At 43.1% G+C, this 17,505-nt stretch overlaps 1 protein-coding gene and 1 long non-coding RNA gene across 3 annotated transcripts in view; both read right to left on the bottom strand.

Moving 5' to 3' along the window:
• Positions 1-17,505, bottom strand: part of GALK2 (galactokinase 2) — a 119,891-nt gene that overhangs the window by 17,300 nt on the left and 85,086 nt on the right. For both annotated transcript variants that reach the window (XM_081831050.1, XM_081831049.1), the window contains exon 8: positions 11,008-11,218. In XM_081831050.1, coding sequence (XP_081687176.1) covers positions 11,008-11,218 — 211 coding nt within the window. The remainder of the gene's footprint in view (positions 1-11,007; positions 11,219-17,505) is intronic.
• LOC145723504 (uncharacterized) lies at positions 13,234-17,493 on the bottom strand. The gene is made up of 2 exons (XR_014148620.1): positions 14,480-17,493; positions 13,234-14,258 (listed from the first exon to the last, which is right to left on the bottom strand). It is a non-coding gene; the product is annotated as an uncharacterized LOC145723504 (long non-coding RNA).

The raw sequence follows: 17,505 nt of genomic DNA, 5'->3' as shown, positions 1-17,505 counted from the left end.
GACGAACCATGAGAGACGAAGGACTCTGAAAAACAAACAGGGTTCTAGAGGGGAGGGGGGTGGGAGGATGGGTTAGCCTGGTGGTGGGTATTGAGGAGGGCACATTCTGCATGGAGCACTGGGTGTTATGCACAAACAATGAATCATGGAACACTTCATCTAAAACTAATGATGTAATGTATGGGGATTAACATAAGAATAATAAAAAAAAAAAAAGATGAGCTCTTTACCCTCAAGAAGTAGTAGTTTAACAAACATTACTATTCCCAAATGTTGGTGAGGATGTGGAGAAACCGGCGCCCTTGCACACTGTTGGTGGGAATGCAAAATGTGCAGCCCCCATGGAAAACAGTACAGAGGTTCTTCAAAAAATTAAAAATAGAACTACTGTATGATCCAGCAATCCCACTTCTGGGTATACGTCCAAAAAAACTGAAATCAGGATCTCAAAGAGATACTAGCAATGCTATGTTCACTGCAGCCCTGTTCACAATAGCTAAGATGTAGAAGCAAACTAAATGTCCACCAGTGGATGAAGGGGTTAAAAAAATGTAGTATATGCATATAAAAGGGTATTATTCAGCCTTAAAAATGAAGAAAATTCTGTAATATACAACAACATGAATGGACCTTGAGGATATTACGCTAAATGAAATAAGCCAACAAAAGAAAGACAAGTACTACATGATTCCACTTATAGGAAGTAGCTAAAGTCATTAAATTCACAAAATCAAAGGCTGGAATAGTAGTTACCAGGAGCCAGGGGAAGGGGAAATGGGGACTTACTAATCAACAGACATGAAGTTTCAGCTAAATAAGATGATTATCAAGTAAGATGTACAACAATGTACCCATAGTCAACAATAATACACACTTAAAATGTGTTAAGAAGCTAAATCTCACGTTAACTGTTCTTACCACAGTGAAAAATAAATGAAAATAAATTTTTAAGAAAATTTAAATAAAAAAGACATAATTGTTTACTAAACAGAAATCACTAAATAAGGACAATAAAGGCAACAGATGCTAAGGCAGCTCCTCAGAGCTAACATGGAGGCACGACGCCAAGAGATTGTCCTGATCTGGGTTGACCTGAAAGCAGAGGCTGAGACAAAGCCTTGGGTGCAGGTAACAGAAATCTAGGAAGCAGGAGCAGAGGAGTAAGGAAAGGGAGACAGGAAAGAAGAAAGGCCAATAGAGGGTGCAGAACAGGTCACCACTGTGGACAACTGGGGGCCCAGTTGCTCAGAAGCCTCTCTGAAGAACCATGAAGGTGCCTCAGAATAGGCCCATCAGCAGTTGGGAAGCCTGAGGCATTTATCCACAGACATGCCCACTGTTGCCCCCAAATGGGGTTAACTTCTCCATAAAGATGTGCCTGGGCAGCGCAGCTACCTTCAGTGACTTTGGAGAATGCCCCAAGCTGACGAAGACATGCTCACACCAGCTGCTAACATGACATGCGCTGCTGGCAAAGCTGGAATCAGGTGAGCCAAGGCGATGGAGCACAGAGATTATGACCTTCACAGAAGAGGTGAAGCCGGCTGAATTTAAAAGATGAGTAGGTCCCCAGAAAACCAACGAAAAGGAGGGGTAAAGAGCAAAGAAAAGCACTGGGAACTTAAGGCAGAAGGAACATCACAAGCAAAGACATGGAGATTAAAAAACATGAGGTGCTTTTAGAGAATTCTAAATTCTTAGATGTGACTTGCATAGAACCTGGACAAAGAGCAGAAGCAACAGGAAACACAATGAAAGAGAAAATTGAAGCAGTAGACAGAGGCCAGATCATCAAAATTTTGTACATTATCCTAAGTAAGGTATTTAAATTAAAGGTATTTAAATTTAAAGGTATCCTGCAGATAAGTGGTTCTTGGCCTTTTTAGAGTTAGAGAAACTTTCGAGAATCGAATAAAAGCTAGGGACCCTCCCCCCATCTGAATGCACAAATATCCAAAACTCTACATATAGTACAACATATACACAAGATGCGGTAAAGCTATCCTTGGATCCAGGTTTAAAATTCCAGCTAGAAATAAGAAACCATTACAGGCTTTTAGCAATTATGTCAGTCAGGATTCTTGTTTGTAAACAACAGAAACCGACATGGACTAACTTAATCAAAAAAGGAATTTATTTTAAAGATATTAGGGAGCTCACAAAATCTATTAGAATTATAAGAATTCCATATACCTATTCTCTGTTAGAATACAAGAAGGCCAGGCACAAATGAGTCAGAAGCCAAGGGAAGCAGGCAGCGAAGAACATTGTCATGGTCACTTCACAAGTCTAGATATGACATCAGACTCAAGATACCTTATCAACAGACCCTGTGCCTAGTAGACTCAAAGCCCCAGACATAAGCACATGCCAGGACCCCAGGAGGAAACTAAGGCCCTTGCTCACACCCAAGTGACAAGAGACTTGGGAGAGGCAAATCTGACCCTCCAGCTTCTACCATAGGAAGCAAAGCCCACTCTCTCATCAACATGCACACAGCAGATTTCCCTAGGAAAGGGGCCTGGATGCTAGGTCACCAAAACTATGGCACCCACCCCCAGTAGCAGTGAAATCCCGTGACTCTATTAGCAGTGAGGTTTTCTCCTCTCCAGACCCTAGAACCTAATAAAGAGCCTTGAATGTAACAATAAATTCTCAATAATTCTCAACTAATTCTCAATAAATGTCAACTTCTTGTTCCCATCCCATCAGCAAAGGAAGAATCTAAAGCTGCTCCTGGCTGAGCCGCATTTTTCTTTCCCTCTCTTTCTTGAGGAAACTACTTTCCCATGAACTTCCCAGAACTTCCCTAAAACTTTGTTCTTGGAAAAAGTGAAAGGACTGGACAATTTCAGGTCATTTGAAAAGGAGCCTAGGGAGTTGGGAAGGAGTCTTGGTCAATGCAGAGCTGAATGAAGGACTTTGGAAAACAAGGGTCACACTTGCCTAGAGTTGGCCTGTCCTAATATTTTAGCATAAATGGGAATGAGCTCTTGTCTTTGCTTTCTTCTATTAATTGAATTACGGGGGGTGGGGAATGTAAAGGAGCAAAAAGGACAAGGAGAGGCAAAGGGAAACTCAGTGTTTATCTGAGAAATAAGTAGTATATTTTCATCGGAACACTTCAGGATTTATTTTATTGTTGCCTTCCCACAAAACGCTGAATAAAGAAGACCAGGAGCCTGACGGCCCTTACTGATCACTAATACGCAGTCCCAAGCACCGTGCTTGGATAGTTGCCCTTCAACTGAGTACTTACTGAATAAAGGAATAAAAATTGACTCCTATTTACTTACATTACTCATTTATTTGCCATTATGATCAAAAGGTAGGAGTTTATGACAATAGATTAAGCAAGTGAGAAGCTATGTCATCTGCCATGCAAGGCCCACCTTGCTTGCCAGGGCTGCTGGCTAGAGTTTGCTTTGGAAAGGGATGCACTAGCGCAAACCAGGAAGGTGGCCTGGGCACGGCACAAGAGGGGAGAGTGAGAGAGCTCTGACGTGGGCTAAATGGGACCCTCCCCTTAATTTCCTCATGGCAAGTACTGAAGACAGTAGACCCACACTACACCTAGACTTTCCAAAATGCAGTGTGATATTAGGGAAGAGAAAAAGGGCGCACTCTCAGGAACATCTCATGAGATGTTCCTATTCTCACGGTGCTGACAACATAACTGGTCATATCCTGCAGAGACTGATGAGGACACTGCTACTTCACAGAAGCCCGTGATTACGCATGTGTTTATGTAGCCGCCCGGGGACCGTGAATGCGCACAGGCATGAGCTGGTTTGTGGTCTCTCTGTGTTCGTGTTTATGTGCTTGTCCATAAACCAGCTCTGTGTACACATCAGTCTCTCTCCCATTATCAGATTCTTTTTCCCTTTTTCTTTGTCTGAGGGCTCCTTTTTGAATTGCATCCTCTCTGCCCCCTTTCCCCTATTGGACTAAAATACAGAAATGAAGTATATACCTTGCTATTTTGTGTTAACTGAGCAGAATTTTATCTTCCTTGTTCTTAGAACATTTTAAAGTTTCTCAGTAAAAGACTAAATGTTACTGCTATTCCTAGGGAGGTGGTCTCTGGTCTTTTTTGCTGCATCAATAACCCTTGATAGAATTAAGGCTTCCCAGCGGCACTAACGGGCTGCAGGTGCTCATTCTTGGGTCTCTCCCACCCCATTCCTGCCTAAAGACAATATGAAGAACCATCTTCCTCAAGCGTTTTCTAAAAAAAAACTATGCAGTGTCTCTGCCTTTGAACAGAAAGTGGTGCCATGTCATGTTTTCATCAGGAAACCTGCAACACGAATGAAGATTGATTGAAATCTCATGAGGCTAAAACTGTGAAGGTCTAGTCAGATACAATGGGTCATCATTTTGTTGTCATTACAATTAAAATTTGGCAATAACCTTCTCAAAGCCCCTACCTAGATCCATACCTGGTTACTTCTCCTGACTTGTGTGGAAACAAACTGGACACAAATTCATGTGGAGAGGGAGAAGTACACAGTTTCTAATTTAGAAGTTCTTATTAGGAAATCTCCTTCCACCTGAAGCTAGGTGCTTTGAAAAATAACAAAGGCATAGGAAGTGAACAACTAATAGCAAACAAAAGACGTTTTCCTGGACCATACCCTAAGACTCTAGAAAAAGAGTCTCCTTAAAAAGAGTCTGTGTGAACTCCACAAGACAAGGGAGAAAGTGACAAACCAAGAACTAGGAAGGATGTCAGCAAAGTGCAGATAAAATGCCAGTATGAGAGAAATGTTCAACATAAAAAGAGATCACGGTATGTCTAATTTTTAAGTGAAAATACTTGGAATTTGGTCAAGAACAACATTCATTGTCCCAGATGTCTGGAAAGAAATGCCAGCTTCATAATTTTACATGAGAAAGTAAATTGGCTCTCATCACTTAAATTTGGTAGGATGAAACTCATAGCTACACAGCACAGGGAAGTGTGGGTGTCATTAGGACTGTTCCCAAAATGTTCCCCATGCTCCTTACACATGTTAAAACACACTGCACTTCCCCATCCCCGCTAAAGTTCTTCACATCCACATGACTTGCTTGAGCCAACGAAATGAGAGTAGGAGTGATGGTGTCACTCCATACAGGATGTTAAAAGCCAGTGAATGATTAACAATATTCCCCTCCTCTGGCCACAGGAATTATGGACAAATATATTGAGATAGAGCCCTCCCCGCCAAGCCTGGGTCCCTGTATGTCGCAGATGAACAGACTCCTTCCTCTGCTGCCTTGTGTTGAATATGCAGAGTGGGCATACTTGTCGGGGGTCAAGCCACTGAGACTTTGGTCTTGTTACTAAAGCATAATCAGCTTGAACACACTGATATAGGAGATAATCACTTTGACCAAAATAAAGAGATTTAACTATAAGAAAAGCAGCTTTGTATGTAAAGAAAATATTTACTTTCATGGAAACTTAAAACCGTGAAAATGAAAGCAAAAAGAACAAAAAAGTAAAAAGAGGAGCGGCAAGATTCTGTCCTCTTAGGTAGATGAAGACTATAGAAGGTGTTTTCCGAATCCAAACCAGCAAAGGAGCAACACGTTCCACAGTGAGAGGTTGCTGTCCTCCTATCCACAGAAGCCTCATTCTACTCAAAACAGAGGGTCTAGTAAAGTCATGGCTGACCCTCTGATGATTTCACCTGTCAGAAGGTAGAGATACATCCATGATAAATTCAAGCAAAAGGAATACTGCGTAACGTCAAGTCACGTATCCTAGACTTAAGAAAAACAGATATTTAAAAGTTTATAAATTGTCTTTTTCCTTTCTCCTCCTTCCTCTCCCTTCCCTTGAGGCAGCCAAGAATGGCATGGCCCGCAAAACCAGGGTCAAAAAGGCATATGGGCTGAGGAAGTAGCCAGGAACTTCAAGGTCAGGGCCAAGGAGGCTGGCAGGGCTGGGACCAAGGTGGTGGTCAGGGCTGAGCAGCCCAGGGGCACCAGCAATGCCAAGGCCAAGGAGGCAGCTGGGGTGAAGGAGGAAGCTGGCAGGGCCAGGAAACCAAGTAGTTACAGGAGAAACAAGCAAATTAAAAAATATATTAGGAAAGATGAAAGGCATTTATTTTGATGCCTCAGTGGTCTAAGCAGGGACACCAGGTGCCACTGCAGCTCATGTACCTTATCACTTCTCTGCCAGCTCACTTCACCAGCATGGAGCAACAGCTTGGTCCACAGCGCCCCCGCCCCGATCCCACTGACCCTTCTTTCAGCTTCTCTGCCTCTTGGGCCAGGTACATGTTTAGCTTCCCCTGCAGGACACCGGTATCATCAAAGTGGCAGGCCCGGAGATGGTGAGAGTTTGAGTCCTGTTCCTGGCCATCCTCATGGGTTCCTGCTTGTCCTTGCTGCCCCCCACTTCACATCAATCATCACTGCCTAACTGTTTCCTGTCGACTTCAGGTTCCAGCACTGGATGCCAAGATAGAGCCTTATGTACTGTTTACACAGCTCACACAATTGCATGTGGTCAAATCTAAATAATAAATGCCTTTCTCTGCTAAAAGTCTAATACAGCCCCACATCAGTGGTTAAGAGGGAGGGCATACATAGAGGGAGGGCTCTGGAGTCACTGCATGGGTTTGAATCCCAGCTCTGCCACTTTTAGCTGTGTGACCTTGGGCAAGTTACTTAATTGTTCTGTGCCTCCATTTCCTCATCTGTAAAAGTGCAAAATATTGGAACCTACCATATGGATGTTCCTAGCAGCAAAATCATCTGAAGCCAGTCTTTATCCCTTATGTTCCTCTAAACTAAATCTATGTAGCCTGTGCTCTATTTCACTTACAGAGATTTCAAATGTTTTAAGGAAAGTCCATGTGTGAATTCAAAGACCACTGTCAAAAACATTGAGATGCAAGACAGAATGTTCTGTTGGCCGCAGAACATTGGTATCACTCTTTGTTTATAGAATGAAAAAGGAATATTCAGCATTATTAACAGTTATGTCAGTGAGCACAAGCCTAATTAGTATTGTAATGGAAAATGCATTTGCCTTTCTCTTTTAAACAGATTTTCAAACAAAAACAAAAACAACATCTATCAAAAAGTTCTCTGTTCCCCAGACGCTGCCTAATTTGGGGAGCTTGACATATCTCAAGAGTAGGAACAGGTTAGGAGGGTGGGGAGAACGACATAAAGGAACAGTGAATGTATCAATATTTGAATGTGTGTGTTCAAAGGTGTTTACACCAGTTTACAGCCTGGAAAAGGACTATTTCATGCAGGTACTCTAAACATGAGGACAAGTACAGCAAATGTTTTAAAACACTTAGAACAGTGAGTGTTTACAGCATAGTAAGCACTCAATGTTAGATGTTAGTACTATTATTACTATTAATATAGAATGAACAGATTTTTTTAAAGCTAGATACTCAGCCCCGACCACCACCCTTTACTTAGACTTGGAGTGCGTTCTTGAATTGGCCTCCTACCCATTACTTCTCTATATGGATAGAAGAAAATTAATTTAACTCATTTATTCATTCAGCAAACATGTGCTAGTCATTGCAGGAATACAGAGGTGCACGAAACAGGGACCCTGTTGCAAGGATACAAATCCTGGGGGAAGATGGTGCCTGTGGCTCATGTTTAGTTGCTGTGACTCTGTCAGGGTTTATTTCTGGGAAATGCCACTATAGTAACTACTGTATGCGAGTCTCATCAGAGGCTGGAAAACTTGTTTCCAGCTTGCTTTCATAGGTGTAGGTCACCAGAGCCCATGGGTCCACTGTTGTCAGGAAGGTAGATGTCCCCTGCCTCCTCTTCCATACCAGGTATGGTCTCCCTGAAGCTAAGGGCTTGGTACGCAAGGATGACCTTCCTAGAGATAGGAAAACACTCGTCTTCAACAAAGAGGACCAGAGTGTCTGACAGAGATCAGTGTTTAGTCTCACTGATCTAACTCTCTACCACACTACATCCTCTCCTGCCAGCCATGCCCAAATCACAGTAACTCGAGAAACCTGGGGAACTCAAGGGTTTAAAGGTACAGAATATGAAGAGGTGGTCAAGTTCATAGATTCATTCTGGGCCTGTCTCAGTTCAAGATGGCCAAATGTATTTAAGACTACTGCAGGGATCAGCTCCTCCTGAAAACGTACCTTCAGAATTTGTTTCATTTTAGCTCTTTTAACAGTCTCACACAAGAGACTGGATGAATGAAAATTCCAGAATTCTCCTGCTCTTGTGGCTCCAGGGTGGCTTAGGAGCCATTATTAGCCTTGTGGGATAAGGGGGAGGTTCTGAGCTCTAACCTACCCATCAGTGGCACAGTCACTGGTCAGTACATAACACATATCACTGTAACTGTAATCCTGTAACTCTCTGACCTCACTTTCTTCACCTATGAAACGAAGATAACCATGTGACCCAGAGTTGTTGTGAGATTCCAACTATATCATGTGAGTGAAGAGTAATACGTAAACCATAAAGCAAATAACAAGTTTTTTGTTGCTTTTTTTACTCTAGATGTCTTCCTAAAGAGCAGTCCATGTCAGTGCCCTGTGCTTGCTCAAAGGCCTGATTATTGCTCATGACTTTGGAAATCACAGGATCCAAACAAATTAGTCAGCAATTGGCCGGCACTTTGTCAGCATATGGTCCCAGACGATTACTAATCTAAGCAATGAGATTCGTTTTCCAGCCCAGCACAGTGCATCTGAGCAGCAGGGCCACCCCTGAGCCAGCTGTATGCACCCACCTCTCCTCGTTCTGACCATAGCTTCATCTTTTCCCTCTTGGTTCACACCTTAGGAGACAACCCCCCACCTCAAATCAGCCTGGCCCCCGAGCCTCTAGAAACCCACACATCATATCACACCCTTAGACTCTTCCTACCTGTAGGCAAGGCCTCACAAATAACACTTAAATTACTCTTAGCCAGTTCCTAGTGATGGACTGTAGCCATTCTAAACAACGTTTAAAGGATTTAAGGATTTTCTTTTGTGTGTTTAATTTTAATGGCCTCTGAGCATTTCCAAATCTAACTATTAGAAATTTGGAAAGAGAAAACAACAATTGTATGTGTACATGAGCCTTTGGAAGTCTGGCTGGCTTAGCAAAGGCTGCGAGCCATAGTTTGATTGTAAACATCTCTCCTTGCACTGTCACCTCATGGTGCACATCTCCCAAACCACACTCATAACCAGATAAAGAAAGCAACTTTGGCTGAAAGAGAACATTGGATTCCACATCCCTTTGAGAAAGGGATGGCTCTCCCTGATGAGAAAAATTAGTTGTAGTCAACACTAAATATGTTCAAGTGTATGCACCTGAAATGAAGGCAGAGGCACCCTCCAGAGTCCTCTGCTGGGGGCATATGACATCTCTGCACCCCCTCATATAATCTAAGTGCAGCACCACATTTAGTAAGAATCTCATCTTCTAAAGGGTTAAGAGAAACGTTTGCTTAAGTTCTTGGACCAACCAAAGCACAAAATCAGAAGGAACAAGGAAAAGATACAATAGGATCTTGATCCCTAAAGTGAAAGCTGAGTGCCAAGAGAATTCAGCTGGAAATTTGGCTGAAGTTAGATGGCTAGATTCAGAAAGTATATCAAGTGACACTAATCTAGGAGATTCTAGAACCCCACAGACTGATTTATGTTCATAGTTGTTTTTGGTGTTTTTTTTAACTTACTAATTCCAATAGCAAAAGAGGAAGAAACCCTTTGAGGATGGCAGAATTACAAAATGGATTCATTCATTCAACATAGATTTATTGAGTACAAATAAAACTTAAGTAAATTATAGAAAGCATTGCAAGTGGGCCAGTAGGGTAGTTATTTTAGATGAAGGGGTAAGATGAAGCATGCATCGTTTTTATAAAAATAATGAAATCATTATTCTTTGGGGGAAAAACCTTAAATATATACATAAACAGCAATGCATGTACTATGATAAGGAAAGTATCTTTTGTGTTTTCCAAGGTTTTCTGGTAAGTTAACTTGTTTTTTTTAATGCTAAACAAAAAAAATGAGAGGTTGGAAAGATGGGCAGATGCAGAGAAAAAGGAACATGGATACAGAGAAAGGGAACAAGCTGTGGATTGAGATGGATATGGAAAAGATAAGAATTATATTGAGCTTTTAAGATAGACAGGAAATGCATTTCAGAAAAGAGGAAAAGGGCAGTGATGTTTAGGATTAAAGGTCCAGAGGCAAGACCAAGATGCAATTAGTAAGTGGAATGGTTCAGCCCAGACGACACTGTCCAAGTGGACATGTATGGACTCAAAAGGGAGCCAGGACAGCACAGAGTTAGGCCAAACTGAGGAGAAAGTTAACACCCACGTTAAGCAGCTTAGGCAATGCACTGAACTGAAACGGGGCCCTGAGGCTGGCCTTCACAAGCTCCCAACCCAACTCTACCTCCGAAGGCAACTGGATCTTAGCTAGATGTCCCTGCTCCCCAGTGCTGACTGCCCACAGACAGACAACCTTTCCTTCTACGAAGGGAAGTCACCCCAGGGCCCCATTGCGCACCTCCGCCCTTTACCTTCATCTTAGGGATCTGATGTTACCAGTGTGAAAACAACATTGCTTGAAAGCAGGAGGCAAACAGACACAAGTTTCAAGCTAAGCAGTGAACTTTCTGGTGTTCCGGCGGGGGGGGGCCCTCAGCAGTTATAAGCACTGCTCCAACCTAGACCTTTTTGTGTACATCGTATAATAATCAGAAAAATGCATAGAGGAAAAAAAGAGAAACATCTTGAAATAGGAACTTCTCGAGGGCAGGAACCATGCTGCCTCACCAGAATACATATAGCAGATCAGGAAATGTTTGGTGATGAATCAATCAGTGAATTTAATGAAGCCCAGAATCTAGATAATTAAGTTTGCCAAAACATACACATTCTCCAAATACCCTCAAGTATGCTTCAAAATCAGTAAAATTCATGGGGATACTGGAATCTTTCCAGCTGTGAGTAAGGGAACAACCCATGTTCTTCACTTTCTTCTGCAGACTCACCATCTTGAGTGTTTGGACTCAGAATTTGGGTTTGAAGCTCCTGTAGGCTAATTCCCAGACACTTGCAGACCTCCTCAGGGCTATAGGGTTCGGGGTGAAGGGCATCCTCTGTGATCCCCAGCATTTCTTCCAGACTGACTCCAAGTTTGGCCTGCACCTCCTCTAGTCGCAGTACTTTATCCCACTGCAAGCCTCTGTATTTAGCCAGGAGCTGCAAGTTCAAACCAAGATAATGGTTAGCTTTCATTTCAGAAATCGATATGTACTGTTTTAATTAGCCAAATTCAACTGTTTTCTTTTTTTCCATTCAACCTATCCACATTTCCCATCATTGCTTGAAAATGTACACTGGGTTCAGATGTTTGGAATTAAAACATGCTCGTGTGACACTCACAGGCTTAAACATTTTTCCTTAAAAAACCTAATATCCCGCTGATTTTTTTTTTTTTTTTTGCCTGTCACCACTTTCCCTCAGGGCTATTGCTTTGAATGATTTTGTTCTTTTATCCCTATTCAGTTCATCCCTAATACACCGCTCTCTACAAAGTCTACAGAAAACTACCCAATTCTCATGTGACCTGGGTCCTGAGGTGGACACTGTATGCCTGATTTCATTAGAACACTTCCTATTTACCACATGCCTCTTTGAAAACGGCTAATGAATTTAAGTATCTGGACATTTGGAGTAAAGTCCCAGATTTTAAATGAAAACCTCACTGGTGACCTTATGAGAGACCACTTCATTAGGTTCCTGGTAGAACCAAAGCTGTATGTTTCTTCACCCTCAAGAAAAGAGTTTGGCTTCCAACTGCATCTTGAGGCATCCCTCAGTCTGATGGAGAGGGTTAAGTACAAACAAAACCTTTGTAACCAGGTCCACTCGTGGGAACCTCAATCCGGAATATGTTTCCCTCATTCTCCCCAAACCACTGACTGAGCCTTTCATAGCAGGTGACCGAAGATATCTCTCATCCTGAGGCCTATAAAATTCATTCCCTGGGTGTGAGGCAGGTGCAGACAGTATAAATAGCAAAAAGAAACAAGCAAAAGAAGGGAAAACTCATCTTCAAGGAAATGTGCATCTGATTTACTCTTCTATTATGCTGATGATTTGATTTTCCTTTCTTTTAGACAGGAAGCGGGGCTTACCAAAAGACCATTGAACTTTGGTTAGGGCCACTCACTTCTGAAGAATGTTAATAACAGAAGTTCTTATATTCATTAATCCTCTTTTTAAAACTCTGGCTTATACATTTGAAAGGAGTTAATGATTTTAAGACAGAACTGGAAAAAGAGAAAAAGAATATTTTTCTGTTCAATTATTTCACAGAACATGGTACCATTTTTAAAGCCAGGACTAAAGCTAAGATCTTTCTTCTGACTTTGCTTAGCACACTTAGTTTTTACAAGCAGTGCTAGACTGATACCTCCACAGATTCACTCATTCATTTAATTCATTCATTCATGGTCTATATTCTAATGTATTCCAAAAATAATTTGAGAAAACTTATCAAGACATTACATAAAGCAATATATATTTATTTTATACATAAAAAGAGCTGAAGTTGATAATCTCCTAGAATGATACTTTCTTGAAACACAGATCCAAATCCAGCTGAAATAAGCAATGAAGCAAACAGAAGTAATTAACAACTGTATGGTGCTGTATGATTTAAAATGTGCTTTTTATTTCTTTTAATCTTCACCAACCTTGTGAGATGGGTATTATTACTCTATTTAAGAGGCAAGAGTAGATGACTTGCCCAAAGTCTAGTAAGAAACAGCGCTGGGAATTGAACCCCGGTCCTCTAACTCTTTCTGGCTTCCTCAAGGTCACAATCTCAATGAGTTATGGCTAATATCTATGTAGTGCTGCTCACACTAGTTCAAATTGCCATGCAAGTCCTACCAATGGATTTCTAAGCACAAACTAAGATTTGTGTTAGAAATGAACATTCTAGTGATTTAAAAACAAACACTTTGATAGAAGGGTTCCCTCTAAAAAAAAAAAGAAGGAAAAACATCAAAGAACTGCCCCCAAGTGATGAGAGTGGGCTCTTCCTCAGAACCTTTTAGTCAAAAACAATCTTCAAGTTTCCATCCCCCCGCTCACTTGAACAAGTACACTGCCTCAGGCACTTGATCCAAGGAACCTGAGCCAGGGATGTGTGAGGAGAAAGTCTGGGAGGGATGCGTGCTGCCTAGAAGGTTGTTTTTCTTTCTTTCTTTTTTTTTTTTTTTTTAAAGATTTTATTTATTTATTTGACACAGAGAGAGAGAGCACAAGCAGGCAGAGGGAGAGGGAGAAGCAGGCTTCCCGCGGAGCTGGAAGCCCGACGGGCTCGATCCCAGGACCCCAGGACCATGACCTGAGCCGAAAGCAGCCGCTTAACCGACTGAGCCACCCAGGTGCCCCAACAAGGTTGTTTTTCAAAGGCAGCCTCCCTGTGTGCTTTCCTCCCACAGACAGAGGCACTAACATACAAAAGCTCTCGTTCACTCCAGCAATATCCCAGTTTGTTGTCGGGTCCACTTAGCCCCCAGCTGGAGGGTCCACATAGCCAACTGGTCTGTATTTCAGTGGAGGATGAAATCTACCACATGTCGTCACCGACAGCTGCACGGCCATGAGCCACTGAATAAGAGTGCACTACATTGTGGGAGTAAAATAGGAAAGCTGCTTAAGCCCTTTGAAATCTGGCTCAGGAAACAGAAGGATGACTTGCAGATGAGGGAAGTGGGTGGGTAAGATCACTGTCACTCAAAGACAGAACTTCATGAAGGAATTTGCCACTTGAGGCCTTGGTGATTGGCCTACTTCACATTTGTGAAGCAGGACTATGAGTCAGGGCTATGGGTCATTTCATCACAAGTTCCTCACTTGTAGCAGGGTGGAGAAATAAGAGAAAGCAGTTCTTTATCAACATTCACCAATGCAAATATTAAGTATTCATATCAGATACCACTTCTGGGAGGTTCCTGAACCTGTTCTGTGCCCTGTGGGCAAGAAAGCAGGCAACAAGTGTTTTGTCCACAGACATGGAAAGAGGCAGATAAATAGTGCGAGGATCCTGTCTCAGGTTGGTGTCTCTCAGAAGCAGGCTCTTAGGCAAGAATTTAGGGGGAAGGATGATTCCAAGATGCCGGTAGAGGAGTGGAAAGTAAGACAGCAACAGAAGCCAATGCAAGGTGCAGTGACATGGAGAGGTGAGGCTGGGCCTGCTGGGCCCTCTGGAACTGTGTGTAAAAACCTTGGATGTGGGGCGCCTGGGTGGCTCAGTCGGTTAAGCGACTGCCTTCGGCTCAGGTCATGATCCTGGAGTCCCGGATCGAGTCCCGGATCGAGTCCCGCATCGGGCTCCCTGCTCGGCGGGGGGTCTGCTTCTCCCTCTGCCCCTCCCCCCTCTCATGTGCTCTCTCTCATTCTCTCTCTCTCAAATAAATAAATAAAATCTTTAAAAAAAAAAAAAACCTTGGATGTGTCCTGCCTGTGGGCAAGCAAGCTGGAATATTTACCACTAACTCTCATCCATCATCTGTTGAGGGCTACTTCCAAGGGTATCAGCTCCCAAGCATTTCCAGGTTGTCTCAGGTGCAAACTCAGAGTTCGGCTGCTGCCAGAAAAATCCCTCAGTCCGGGAGAGTTGCTGGAGCTCCCAGTAAGGGGATGTGCCAGGAGAGTGCTAAGATACGGACCCTAACTCAGGAGGCTGACTATCAGAATCCACCTCTCTTTGACTTTCACACTGCAGTTAGCAGTATTAACAAAACAATGGGAAAAGTACCAAGTCTGCTCTTCATCTGGTCAGCAAAGGCTAAAATTTCTAATCCCTTCTCTGAGTTACCTCTAAAAACAACAATTCATTCAACAAGTTGTTTTCCACACAACAAAAGCAGCTATGTTGTTTTTGTTTCTGGTTATATAAGTCACACATGCTTATTTTTAAAATTTCAAAAAGCGCAAACCAGTTCAAAGCACAAAAAAATACAAAGTAAAATAAATCATCTGTAATTACTCCAACAAGATAACCACCAACCACTATTGTGATAACTATACTATTATATATTTATGCCAACTTTCTGCATACCTACACACATATAGTTTGATATAGATGTGATCATACATAGTTGTTTTTATCATGAAGACTTTTTATTTTTTGCTTACCCCCATACCCCCTCCCAACTACATAGAGCTGTTCTCCAGTATTCCATAGTGGCTGGTGACTTCCATGTGCATGTTCTACTCATAACCATCATGAAAACAGTACGATGTTGCCCTTCCCCGATGTTAGTAATCCCCACGGTCTGTGCTCAGCATGCAGGCTACAGGATAAATCTGAAGAAACCTGCACAGCTGTGCATAATAGATCCAGTATAGTTCTCACTGCACCCTCAGCATCCCCAAACATGGTGCTCTGGCTCATCCACGCCTAACTCCCACGGGGCACAATGGAAAGAGCAGGGGTGAACGCATACCTGGACTCCTGCACTTACTTAAAACAGGTCACCACCTACCCTGGCCTGAAACTCCCAGTATGTAAAATGGCGTACTTAAACTTAATGGCTACTTTACAAGCTACTGTTTGAAGATTCAGTAAGATAACAAAAATATCTAGCACCTTGCCTGGCCTAGAAGAGGCACTTTTGTGAAGGTCAAGTTTCTTCCCTCTCCACATTCTCCTGCCTCTCTAGGTAGTTCTCACCCACCTGACACCTTTTTCTGTGCTTTCAAACATATACAGATGTCTGGTGTCTTAAAATCCTTAATCCTAAAGCTACTGTTCTTTATCTCTCCCACTCTTTCACTAACTACCAGTGGCCCAAAGTCTAGGCCTTTGGTAGCCACTCTCACTATTGAATGTAGCCTCATGGTCTTTCCTTACCTCCCAATCCACTTCCAAAGCCACTGGAGTTTTCTCAGTCCTTTTAGCCCCTAACAAGTCGGTGGCTTCTGGCACTCTTCAGTACCCACCTTCTTTCAATTCCCTGTTTCATTGCTTCTGTAGCCTTGATTTTTCCTGGTTTCTCTCTCACCTCTCTGCTCCTTACACCATTTCCTTCCATGAATCATTTTTCCCCTTTCATTACCTACTTCTTAACTGAAGTCACCTTCCAAGGTTAACCCCTGGCCTTCTAGTCTTTTCTTGCCACATTTTTTTCCCTCAACAAACTGAACTTAGCTCTTGGTTTCGACTACTGTCTCTAAACACATACATCTGAGGGCCGTCCCCCAAGCCCAGGGCTACATGTGAAGGCCAAGGGGGCAGCCTTCAGATGTATTCCTAACCAGGCAGGAGAAAACTCCATGGGGAAACATCACTGCCTCTCACTTTCCAGTCACCTTCCATCCAACCTTCTCTAAACCTACCAGTGGCAGCACTCTGCTTTCCACCCCATCATGTCAGCTTGAAACTGCAGCTTACCAACTCAACGGTTTTCCTTCATTGACGCATGCCTGCATGCAATGAGTGTCTGCTGAGTGCCCACCACTCTCCAGGCCCAGGGCACACAACAGTGAGTAAGCACACATGGCTCCTGACCACAGGGAGCTCACAGCCTACCAGAGGAGACAGGTGTTCAATAAGAATTACACAGTGAACAACTTAATCTAGTTGTGATCAATTGCTATCATAGAAAAATACAGGAGGCGGTAAGAGCATATAAAGGACATTTAACATAACAGGAGTGGGGAGGGTAGCCAGGGAAAGCTTCATGGCGAAAGGAGGAAAGACACCCAACCATGGAGAGCTTTATACCTGACTGACCCTTTACTAGGTTCAGTCACAGCTTCTCTCGTACCCCTCCCTTTTTATCCCATCCTCAGTTCTCTTCCACCAAGGCAAAAGTTCCTGCTGCCAGGTTAATACGTCTAATACCTTGCTAACAACATCAAGCAGCTGCCCACTGCTTCTGGAACCAAGCCTGGTTGATCCTCAGTGCAGCACTGACGGCCCTGCCACAACCTGGTTCCACCAAACGCACGGACCCTATCCCCCAGTATGCGCCTCCTCTGCCCTGCAGCTTGGACCCACCATTCTGGGAATACTCCACTCTAGAGTCTCGGCACAATGTGCTCTACTGAATCAACAGTGCTGAGTGAAACTGGCCACATTCTTGGGTCTCTGGTTTTCCTCCACTTAAATTCAAGGAAACTGCCAAAGCCCTGACATTATGGCCACTTCTCACATACTATCACTAGCAGAGAATAAGTTCCATATTGACCATTAAGTGGCAGGAGCTAAAAAAACTGGGTGAGTGATGGCCCCTGAGTAGACAGGCCCCGTAAAGAATCACATTATAGGGCGCCTGGGTGGCTCAGTTGGTTAAGCGACTGCCTTCGGCTCAGGTCATGATCCTGGAGTCCCAGGATCGAGTCCCGCATCGGGCTCCCTGCTCAGCAGGGAGTCTGCTTCTCCCTCTGACCCTCCTCCCTCTCATGCTCTCTGTCTCTCATTCTCTCTCTCTCAAATAAATAAATAAAATCTTTAAAAAAAAAAA

Source organism: Leptonychotes weddellii, chromosome 9 (assembly GCF_054177405.1).
Source record: "Leptonychotes weddellii isolate Sample4059 chromosome 9, ASM5417740v2, whole genome shotgun sequence".
Lineage (NCBI taxonomy): Eukaryota > Metazoa > Chordata > Mammalia > Carnivora > Phocidae > Leptonychotes > Leptonychotes weddellii.
This window is presented reverse-complemented; position numbering and strand designations above follow the sequence as displayed.